Below are 10,891 nucleotides of genomic sequence, written 5' to 3' on the forward strand. Positions count from 1 at the left end.
ACTGTGGACCCCGTCAACGGCTGTGGTGCTGTACCCAGTGCGTAGTTAAAATTGAGCTACGTTCGCCTATGATTACTGTACCTCCCCTCATATCCCATCACTACGGCGATTGCAACTTTCCCTTCAACCATTTCGCCCTATACCCGCCCAGGCAGACGAGTCTTTTGCAGGGTTTTCATTCCAACCTCGACATCATCACCCGTGTTTTTCTGTCTCGTCTCAAAATGACAGCGCCCCGTCTGACCTCTTCGTGGCAGGTCCGCGCCGAGGCCGGCGAACCATTCGCCGTGATCCGCGTGCGCGACCTCCAGGGCACGATCCAGGCCGGCACCGACGCCTGGGGTCGCCTCAAGAAGTCGCAGCCTGTTGTCGTGTCGGCGGAGCTCTCGATGGCAAGCCCGTTCGACGCCGCATCTGCCTCAGACCGGGTCAGTGAGGACACTGTGCACTATGGCTTGCTCGCCAAAGCCATCCTTGCCGGCTTAGAGGACACCAACAAGGCCGTCCGGGTTGCCGACGAGCACCTCAGCCTTTGGCAGTTGGTTGAAAAGATGTGGGCTAAATTGACTGGGCTTTCGTTCCAAGACCGCGCGGCTCCTTTGGACCTAGAGAAGGGCGGCTTTTTGAAGGCACAGCTCTCACACATTCGGTACTTGAACCTCACCATCACGTTGCCCAAAGCCTCCCTTCTCGGAAGCGCCGTGAGTTTGTCCCGGTCTGCTGTTTTCAGCCCCGGAGAAGTATTGGCCTGGGGTTCATGTCTGCGCATCCATGAGTTGCGGGTGCCGACTCTCATCGGCGTCAACGACAACGAGAGAACAGCAAAGCAAGTGGTCGTGACCGACGTGGAAATCGAAGGGTACAAGGGCACGTTGAAAGATTCATATGTCGGTATAGAGTCTATCGTCGTCAAGGTCAGTTTACCCCTCCCTTGTTCCTACTTCCATAGTTATCTATCTCCCTCTCAATTTCGGTATTTGCTGTGGTATCCATTCAGAGTGAAAATCTGACGTGGTATGGCAAGACACTCGAGGACTCATCGTTCGAGACACTCGAGGCCCTCGGGCCGGCCATCACTGGCAGCATTAGAAGAGGCTTCGAGGAGTCTAGAAATGATGGCAGTTTGGCCCATGGCCTTTCCAGTTGGGTGATCAAAGTCACCATGGAGAAACCGACAGCCATCACCATGGCCGCCGCCTCGCGTGTAGAATACAGAGAACTCCCCGCAGCAAACTCTTAGAGGGACGTATAAAATTCAAAACATAAGTCTGTGTTACTTTTTCTGTACTGCCTTGTTGATGGGCGCGGCCGTTAGTCCGTACACCAGATGCCAAAATGTTCGGCCCATCCGTGCCATGGTGCCACCGCTGTTGTCACTCACTCTCACTCTCCTTGCCTGGGCCAGAGATCCCTAGCTGCCCTCGATTCATGCATCGAACTTATCACACTGCGGAACGTCCCCGCCGGTGATCTCCCGAATGAATTCCGGGTCAGGGTTGAAAAGCATGACGTGGAAATGCTCAACGGCGTGGACAGACTTGAGACTCCTCCAGTTCTTGAACCAAATGATCTAAACTTCATTGTTAGCCCAAAGCTCACCCCCCACGGAAGAAAAGGTAAAAAATAAAAATAAAAATAAATAAAAGGGGGGGGGGGCGCAAAATCCGGTAAAGGTCGAAGACGCATTTTTGCAGGAACTCACCGTATCCGGCCTCGTCCTTGACCGAAACGTCTTGTTCACAAACGCCTCAATCTCCCCTCTCGCGCCCTCCGTCAAATCCCCCGTCGCCGGATTCTCCTCCAGTTCAAACTTGGTCCAAACCACGAGATGCACAATCCTCCCATCAATCCCATACGGCCAATCATTGTACAGAATCCTCAAATCGCTCTCGTCCTCAAACGGCTTCCCCTCTGGCTTCAGTGGCTCCTCCCAACCTAGCCGGCGCCGGAGCACAAAGTTCATAACGCTGCCATGCTCCTGGATCAATTGGTGGATGAACAGCCGATACCGCCTCAGCTCCGATGGAACACGCTGAAATAAGTCCAAACGATTTGTGGCCACAAGCTGCCGGACCTCGTCCCACGTCTGCGGGCGGTACGCGGCGTCCGGCGTGCTCAGGATCCCCACGTCCTTGGCAGAGAGGTTGCGGAGGCCCTCCGGGCACTCATCCGTGCGCCGCGCTTTCGGGACGTTGATCTGCCAGTACGGCAGTGTCGGTGTTTTGTAGAGGCTACCCATGGCCACGGGTTTGTCGTTGTTTGCTCACTAGGTAGCAAGGTGGAGGGATGTAGTCTTGAAGAAAAAGGGATTGGTGTTGCAGGGTGGTCCACGGCTGTCAAAGGCACAAGACGGCAAATAAGACGTCTCTCCCTGCTAGATGGATGGGTGGGCCGCCGCCCTATAAAGCTCGTATCAAGTGCACTGTTACTGTGGCAGCAAGTAATCTTCCGTTCGGCGAATCCGTTGGGAGCTGGGTTATCGCAGCATCTATGCATTGAGGCGTCAACGTAACTCAGACGTCGGCAGCCGCTTAGTTGAGCAACACATCCGCGCCCGCTGCGCCGGCCTCGCACCTAACCAGGCCCGGACTAGGGACCGGCATGCAGCCGCGCGCCCTCCCCTTTCTTTTTCTTGTCTCACCGCTAGTCGGTGTCGGCTGCTCTAGGCCGTAGACAACAATGCGAATCTCCATGCGGAGCTGCTGGTCTGAATTCCGCCGACCGGTTTCGTCACCCCCGGCCGGCAATTTACCTCGACTCTACACAAACACCACGCGCAATGAGGCAATCAGCAAGGATTATGAAACGCACGAACACACAGTGTTCCCTATTAAAATGCTATCAAGTTCATTCTGCTGCCGCCTCAAACATGCAGATGCCGCTTTTTGGGGAACGTTTTTATTTCTATTATCCCATCGCGCTTTCAGATTGTCATCCAGGATGCTACTACAAGGCATCGTGACCTCTGCTTTGACATGCTCAAAATACAAATGCGCACAAACTTCTCAGTGCTCAAGCAGACGCAAGCTACCCTGCACAACAACGTTCTCGAGGATAGATCCAGGAGGCACATCAATAGTGCTGCCTTCCGTCGCGACGATAATGACAGTGCCCTTGAGCGTCACGCCGCGACCGAGGTTGACAGCACCGGTGATGGTAAGGTGGTCCAGCTCGATGATCTTGGGGATGGACGGGATGTGCTTCGCGAAGTCGGAGACCTTCTTGAAGTCGCTACCCAGCTTGATGAGAGGAGCATCGCCAAAGCGGCTGGAGCTCATTTGGAGCTGGCCGTGCTTGACAGTGTACAGGTCAGACTTGACAAGCATCAAGTCGGAGCAGGTCTTGACGGGCAAGAAGCGGCGACGGGGCACGTTGACACCGTGGGCGTTCTTGAAGTGACGGATGGCGGCACCGACGGCAGTCTCCAGCTGGATGATGGAGATGTCGGACTCGCCCTTCTTGTCACCGGGGATGGTCTTTCCGTTGGGAATGATCTCCATCTCGAGCTCGTCATTCTCGACGACGCGCTTGATGGCCTTGAGGTTCAGCCAGATGTTGTTAGTGTTGAAGTACTTGAACTTCTTGATGGACTTGAACTCGTTGACGTGCTCCTTGGGCACCTGTGCAATTTCAAGCAGGCGAACGGAGCCCTCGTAGTCAATGATGGTACCACCCTTGACGTCGGCCTTGGTCTTGTTTGTCAACTCCATAATGTACTCAGACTCGGTCTCAACCATGTGCTGAAGGATGCGGAGGTCGACGACGGCGCCCAAGTTGTCGACGTTAGACAGGAAAACAACCTCGATGCCACGCTCAATGAGCTTGTCGAGGATGCCGGAGTTGTAGAGCGACTCGAAAACGTCACCGTGACCAGGGGGGTACCAGTCGTTGATGGCGGAGTCGTACTTCTTGGGGACGGGCAGAAGAGAGTCCTTCAGGATTCTGGGGTATCTTGATTGGTTGAAGGTAAGGATGTCGACGTTGTGACCCTCGTACTTCTTGATGATGGATGCGGTGTCCTCGTCGGTGTTGAACGAGTTCATGAGAATGAAGGGCACGTTGACGTCGTAGGTGCGGTTAAGGTACTCGATCTGGCGGACAGACAGATCCAGGAAAGACATGCCGTCACGGACCTCGATAACGGACTTGGGACCGACGCAGCCCATGGAGGTACCAAGACCACCGTTGAGCTTCAAGACCGCGAGCTTGTTGAGGAACTGAACAGACTCGGAGTTGGCGAGGTCCTCGTAGTCAACGACCTGGCCCTGGGCGGGAGGAGCAATGCGATCCCAGTCGCTATACAACGTCAGCCTTCAGCTCACCATTGTTCCCATCGAGCGTCGACCTACACAGCATTTCCCTTGGCCTTGTCGTTCAAGTAGCGGCGGAAGAGGGCGAAGAAGTTGTCCATCTCAGTCTCGAAGAGCTAATTGAATAGTCAGCCTGGAGAATTCCGGTTGCAGCCTGGACGGCGCGACAGTACTGACCTTCTTCTGCTCGGGGTCCGTAACAGTCTCGGAGAGCTGGGTGAGAGCATTGCGCATCTGGGCAGCGGCAACGCTGGTGGAGGTGTTCTCAAAGGCCTTGGAGGAGTTAGCATCCCGTTTGCGCGTTGAATGTCGATTTGAATGGCGTCTCTTAAAGTGGAGAAGAGATGCATCCTGAAGCTATCGTCAAGTGATCGGCAGCGGGGCTGGGCTCCGACAGAGGCCAGCTTGCTGTTCCACTTCACAAGTGGCATGGAGTCGCCATGGACAACGAAAAGCTTCCACTGCGTTGCAGTACTCCAAAGAGCACCATTCAGAGGAAATGAAGTTCAAAGGGGAGGGAGGGTAAAAGTATGTACCATGTGAGACCTCGTCTTGCCGTGGTGACGGGTGGTGAACTCGGCGTCATCGCTCTTACCCTGTCCACCAAGAGGGGACTTCAGGTGGGTGGGCAGAGCGCTCTTGATCGCTTGAGCCATTGTGGGTGAGGTTTAACGCGATTCGCGGTAGCTGAAGTAGGTCTGGATGCACTAGGGACGTGTCAATGATTGCAATCGAGGAATGAGCGGTCTCAGTCAGGAGAATAGCTGCTGCTTGTCGAAGATGTTGAGGGGAAAGTGTGGGAAAGGGGAGAAACAGGCGTCGAACTCGAGGACGGCGGGGTAGTGCCTACGTTGACAGGGGATTCGCCGTGGGAAAGACGGCAGAAAGTTGCTGGTAGCTCAAAGGTATCTATGTAGCCTGACGTAATTTGTGAGCTTCTCCATGTGATTCAGGAGGAAAATTAAGGCAGGGACTGGTGAAAGGAGCTTGGGGAGAGCGGGGGAAGGACAAAAATGGCGGAGGAGGGAGGCAAACTGAGGTGCTCGGGACCAGCTCGCTGGAGCAGAAGATCCGGCGATCAGCGATACGTGGGAGGGGAGGGTGGTACTTACAGCAACAGCAGCAACAACAAGAAGCAGCGAGCGAGTGTGGGTGATGGTTGTGTGCAGAGAGAAGAATAGCAGTAGAAAAAAAGGAGAGCCGTCAAGAGAGCCAGAGTCAGGCAGAGGTGGACGGGGATTTCCCTTTATAGCGGTGATATCACTGTGGGAACCCCGACAGTTCGCATTTGCCAATTTTCATTTTATCTCGTTCCCCCCGTTCGGGGAGGAGACGGGGAGCCGAGAGAGTGGAGGGGCTGTCGCAGGAGACACTCACCTCACACCTCACTCTGGGCAGTCGCCGTCAATCAGTGCCTCATTACCTAAGGTACAGGCCATGCCTGACCTGGGGCGAGTGTACATTGTGCTTCTGTCTCTGTACAAAACGGATACACATCCCAACCTCTTTGCCATCTTCAGTCATATCGGACATGGCACCGAGTGTAGCCCTGTCTTCTCTCCCACCTGAACTTGCTTCGTATTCATCTCCAGTTTGATAAATAAAAAAATAAATCACTGCAAGACCCAAAACATTTCCCACCAGGAGTCGGTCCCTGAAGCTCCTGGTTGGTACCTGATGTTTCCCCTCGAGCCATTCCAGCCCACCTCTTTTCGACTGCAACCCTCCACTGGCCTGGCCACCGCCTCCTCAACACCCCTGTGGCGCTGCAAACTAGTGACGCCCAAGAGAGAGAGAGAGGCGGCGGCGGCTGCAGCTGCTGCTGCATGGGGGCCAAAGGCGAAGTGGAAGAGGGAAAAATAAGCCCAAGAAACATAATGGTTATCTATCGGGCTGGCTGTCCAGAGATGCAGATCCCAAAGGATACGGATAGTGGCCATATCTACCACCCAACCTGGACCACAAGGACGACACCACCAATGGATATCATTCAGCAATGGACCAATAGACCTCACCTCATCCCACCCACCCACCTTGGATCAGGCACCACCACCAAGAAAAAGAGACGACAGCTCAGACATGTCTGGACCACGACGCTGGTCATGTCTCCAGCAGAACGGAGCTCCGTCCTGCTTCTTCTGTTCTCCAGCTCTAATTAGTCCACACCTAACTCCACGGCCACGGCGCATCACGGGTGAGCCGTCCGAACAAGTGTCCCTAGCAATGCAGGCACTAAAAAAGGTGCAAGTCTCCATCCTTTGCGGAGCCGAGCAGTCTTCAGGTACATTGTCTCCCCTCGGCTGCACTAATCACAATGGGTTTCCTGAAATATCACAACCCCACCACCCAACATCTCTGCGAGCGGTAAGATGAGCTGTACCTTTCCTCGACCTTCCCGGGATACCTTGCCCACCATAACAAGGCAGGACGCAACACACGACGTATCCAATTTCTCACCTGCTCTACCTCAGAGTACCCATACAACCATTCAACGTTGAGGGGAACGTTACAGTATAGTCGTTGCAGTACGAATTGCACTCCTCAGAGCTGCCTGAATATCTCGGGGTGCACCGCCTTTCCACGATACCACTTTTTTCCCCCCCTGGATGGGTGACAAAAAGGGCTCGAGCGGTCCGATATCCGCCTCTTCTGGCCGACGTCCCTCCATGGATGCGCCGTCAATGAGGATAGTTGGTCAAGCTGACAGCCCACCGGCCGGGCACGCCTACTACACACACCTTTTTCGCATACCACTCCAAAAACTTGCCACACCCTGAACTTTCCGACTTCGCTAAATTGATCGGTATCAAAAGTGCTCAAAGCAGCGGCTTTTTCTTCAGCCGGCATGCCCACAACCACAACCTCTTGGTTCTCGGGTCTTCGCCTAGCCAAAAATCCGACCAACCAACCTTGCCGGGCATATTCGGAATCTCTCCCAGAAATTCTCTCCTCGCGATCCACGATCAACCGACCATGTCAGGTTTCTTATGAAGTTGTTAAACCATAACGCTCCCTCACCCCTGAATGCCGGCATCTGCGCCCCGGGCGGGCCAATTCCCACTTGGCTTCTCGTTTTAGTCAAGTCCCAACCGGCCCAAGGGGGGATCCATCAAATCCCCATCCCGTCTGGTCGGGAGTTTGATTGCATGTACAAGTTACTACGCGGTGGATAAAAGGTAGTCAGGGGGGACGACGGATACAACCTACTTTTCGAACACGATCGTATCAGCTGCACTGCTGCAGCCCAGTGAAAGAAAGAGGGCCAGGAAATTTTGTCGGCCATCGCCCGGGCTTCACTATCCCGAACGTTGCCTTCAGCCCCGGAAGCCAAGCCTACGGCCGTCCGTCCAACCCGATCAGACACGACGCCGGCGTCCTGCCACGCTAACAGCAGTCCCTGGTCCTCTTCGCCCAACATGTTTCGCTAGTGCAATTAGCTATTCCTGACGCCATTTTCAATAATGGCATTCTTCTCTTCGGGCCCTGAACATTTTTGCCCATGCACACCTTTTTCTAATCAGGTAATCTGCACCGGCCCCCAGGTTGCGCAGATTGGATGCCAGGGGGAAGTAATGAAACGAAACAAATGAATCGACCGTCGTCGTCTAGGTCATGACCCAAATAAAGCAGACGGGAACTCCAAACCGGATGGATCTGTAGATGGCCTTGCGTTGCGAACAGACCACACGTCAAATGAGGCTCTCTCGTACGTCCCACGTGGGGGCAGTTGTCATTTCTGAGCTTACTATGCACACACCGTTAGACTGGGAACATTAGGGATGACGACTGCTCGGAATAATAGGGGATCAACGTAAGCCTATCCTTCAGCCATCAGTCGCAACATTGAGGGGTTTTATTTATTTGTTTGGCTTTAAAATATACCGAACTTTTCATTGTGACCAAGTCGGATCTCGCTAGGAAACTTTCGTCTTCAATCATAAGGTCATAACAAGATCAAGATTGGCACGTAAATGGAAGATGCCATTTTTCTTCTTCTTCTTCCTTATAATCTCCTAGTTGAATAGCCTAGCCGTAACTATGCCACATGCCCAAACGCCAACTCCGGGCTAATGACATCTTTTCCAAGAGCCCCAGCTCCATGTCAAGCTACCAACGCCGTCTGTCGAATCTCCCAAGGAGTATAATAACGCTTTAATCGGTCGGCCCTCCAACGCCGCTCTATTTCTTTTTCAGCAGCCTTTCCTTCTCCATGTTCTCTGTGCACACTGGGCAGAACCATGTCCCGTTGGGCTCGCTCTTGAGGCCTACGCATGACCAGTGGAACCACTCATAGGGGCAATCCTCGTTGTCGCAGGCCACCATGTCGCCGAAGCTGACATTCTGACATGTGCAGTACTTCTTGTCATCACCAGCCTCGTCATCTTCGGCGTCGGGCATGCTATCGTCGCCGTCGCCTTCCTTGCCCTCGCGCGCAGGTGTGCCGCTGGCACGGTCCACCCGGCTTCGGTCGCCATCATCGCCGCTTCCGCTCTCGGCGTCCGACAGTTCACTATCTGCTGTCGAGGCAGGCGAGTTGCGGCTTCCGACCTTCTTCACGCGAGACAAGGATGACTTGTTCCCGTTGACAGGTCTCTTCCGATTCCCCGCGCCAGGCGTTCCCTTTCGTACTCCGGACACACTGGACGCCTTTGTGGACGAGGACCTGGGCCCGGCGCTACCCGCCCGCACTGCGCCATTGGGGCCAGGGCCGGTAGTGCCCTTCGGGGTGCCTGGGCCCAAAGAGGAATGCCTGGCCAAGTTGCTCGATGTCGTGGGTAGGCTACCCAGTCCAGAGATGGACCGCGGACCCCTCTTTGGCGCGCCACTCCCCGGCCCTGCCGAGCTCTCCCGCGCCTGGCGGTTAAGTATCATACTTGCAGCGGGAGTCGCGGGCGCGGAAGAGGCGTGTTGTTGGGACTGGGCACTACGGATCTGGGGGTTTCCGGCGCGCGCCGCAGCAGGGCTCGATGAGTTGACGATCGGGTTTAGAGGCGTCGCCGTGATGGCGGCCCCAACCAGGTGGCTCGCAGGGTTGACGGATCGGGCTGACGGGGCGGAATGGTTCGCGGCACTCGGCCGGATCAGCGACGGGCATTCGTCAGGGTCGTTGAAGCCGGGTTCCGCACGGTCGTAGAGCATCTTGATGTGTTGATCGAGGTTGCGCAGATGCTTGTCCATGATGATCTGCAACTTCTGTGTCAAGGCGATTTTCTCGGTGGCCAGCTGGTCGGCACGGTTGAAGTTGTCGCGCATCTGGGACCGCATGCCCTCTTCGCGGGGGTTCGTCTCGTGGCTGCCGTTGGCTCTGATCCATTTCTGTATCTTTCCATCGCGGTCGTCGATCAACTTGACACAGTCGTAGTATTGGCGGTCCCTGTCGGCGATTTCATCCTGTAGGAAGCGGATCTCTTCGGGGAGGTTCTGGACGCGGTTGATCCAGTCGTCGAGAATAATGGACGGGTCGAGCGCCTCGGCCGTCGGCATCCTTTTGACGAAGTCGATGGACAAATCGTCTCTAGGCATCTTGCGTTAATGACGGATTCCACGCACCCCGCGGCTGAACAAGCAGGCGACGGCTGACGGATACGGGCTGAGCGACGACGAGGCAGACGACGGCAAGGTGCTCGGCAAGAACGACAAAGAGGGGATGGTAGCAGGATGTATATGCAACCAAAGCAAAGGTTCTTTGCTAGAGGAGACGAGGATGAGGACGCGAGGTAGGGTACGATGCCAGGTCGGGGACAGAAGAAAAGTGATGAAGGCCTCGCAAACCAAGGTCATGGAGATAAAGAGGAGACAAGGTAAGATGGACCAGAGCAAAGCAGAGTAGTAGAGCAGATGTGGAGTAGAGCAGAGAGCCAGCAGTAGGTAGGTGGGAATAGTGGCACGCAGGATGACGGGGCGGCGCGGTGCGGCACGGCCGCCGTCGGGTGGGCTGACCGAGGCGAAGAGCCGGGTGGTTTTGCCTTGGCTGCACTTGCCCTGGTGAAGGCGATGACAGAGGAACCTTGGACAGGAGACACTTGGGAAAAGAGATCCCGGCCACGATCCTCCGCAACTGAACGAAGTGACTAGCTTGGCTCACCTAAGAGATTGGGGACCGGTAGGGAAAGTCGACAAGAGCTCCAGCTGCGCAGGCGAGGCAAAGTAAGGCGACGGAGGGGCCCTTGCTCGTGATCCCGGAATGTTTTTATTTATTTACGGAGTAATGAAAATTCCCTGTTGCTGAGAAAGCGACGTGATTTTTTTCTCTCTCTCTCGGACGGACGCGCGAGGGTGGGGGTGGAAGAGGCTGGAATCACGTTTGTGGTCCAGTTGGCAGTTGCAGGTCGATTCGTGTGTCGCGTTGGGTTTGGCGGCGGGCAAGTTTGCGAGGTTCCAACTCGTCCAGTGAGACGAGACGAGCGGAGACGGGGGTTTTAGCCTCCGATTTTTCAGGCCTTTTTCAGGCTTTGGCACGTCAGGCCCAGGCGCACGTCCAGCCGTTCTATTGGACGTAGGATGTGTAAAGCGGATCCAGCCGTGCTTGCCCCGTCCAGTCTGCGACCGCCCTCGCCCTTGCCCTTGGTACCTACATGGTA

At 55.2% G+C, this 10,891-nt stretch overlaps 4 protein-coding genes across 4 annotated transcripts; 1 reads left to right on the forward strand and 3 right to left on the reverse strand.

Annotated features, from left to right (window-relative positions):
- Positions 1 to 224: 224 nt before the first annotated feature.
- Positions 225 to 1,240, forward strand: EsH8_I_000690 (dihydroneopterin aldolase; the record flags this gene model as incomplete). The annotated part of the gene is made up of 2 exons (XM_083268103.1): positions 225 to 914; positions 1,025 to 1,240. The coding sequence occupies 2 exons, from the start codon at positions 225 to 227 to the stop codon at positions 1,238 to 1,240; spliced, it is 906 nt and encodes a 301-aa protein (XP_083118541.1).
- Positions 1,241 to 1,426: 186 nt separating this feature from the next.
- Positions 1,427 to 2,239, reverse strand: EsH8_I_000691 (GIG1 family protein; the record flags this gene model as incomplete). Its single annotated transcript, XM_083268104.1, has 2 exons — positions 1,427 to 1,570; positions 1,703 to 2,239. 2 exons carry the CDS (start codon positions 2,237 to 2,239, stop codon positions 1,427 to 1,429), a joined length of 681 nt encoding a protein of 226 aa, XP_083118542.1.
- A 766-nt stretch (positions 2,240 to 3,005) lies between these two features.
- Positions 3,006 to 4,966, reverse strand: EsH8_I_000692 (UTP glucose-1-phosphate uridylyltransferase; the record flags this gene model as incomplete). Its single annotated transcript, XM_083268105.1, has 4 exons — positions 3,006 to 4,296; positions 4,350 to 4,426; positions 4,488 to 4,583; positions 4,847 to 4,966. The coding sequence occupies 4 exons, from the start codon at positions 4,964 to 4,966 to the stop codon at positions 3,006 to 3,008; spliced, it is 1,584 nt and encodes a 527-aa protein (XP_083118543.1).
- Positions 4,967 to 8,489: 3,523 nt separating this feature from the next.
- EsH8_I_000693 (inhibitor of growth proteins N-terminal histone-binding-domain-containing protein) lies at positions 8,490 to 9,833 on the reverse strand (the record flags this gene model as incomplete). Its single annotated transcript, XM_083268106.1, has 1 exon — positions 8,490 to 9,833. One exon carries the CDS (start codon positions 9,831 to 9,833, stop codon positions 8,490 to 8,492), a length of 1,344 nt encoding a protein of 447 aa, XP_083118544.1.
- Between the last annotated feature and the right edge of the window lie 1,058 nt (positions 9,834 to 10,891).

The sequence above is a fragment of the Colletotrichum jinshuiense genome, chromosome 1 (assembly GCF_051148585.1).
Source record: "Colletotrichum jinshuiense chromosome 1, complete sequence".
NCBI classification, from domain to species: Eukaryota; Fungi; Ascomycota; class Sordariomycetes; order Glomerellales; family Glomerellaceae; genus Colletotrichum; species Colletotrichum jinshuiense.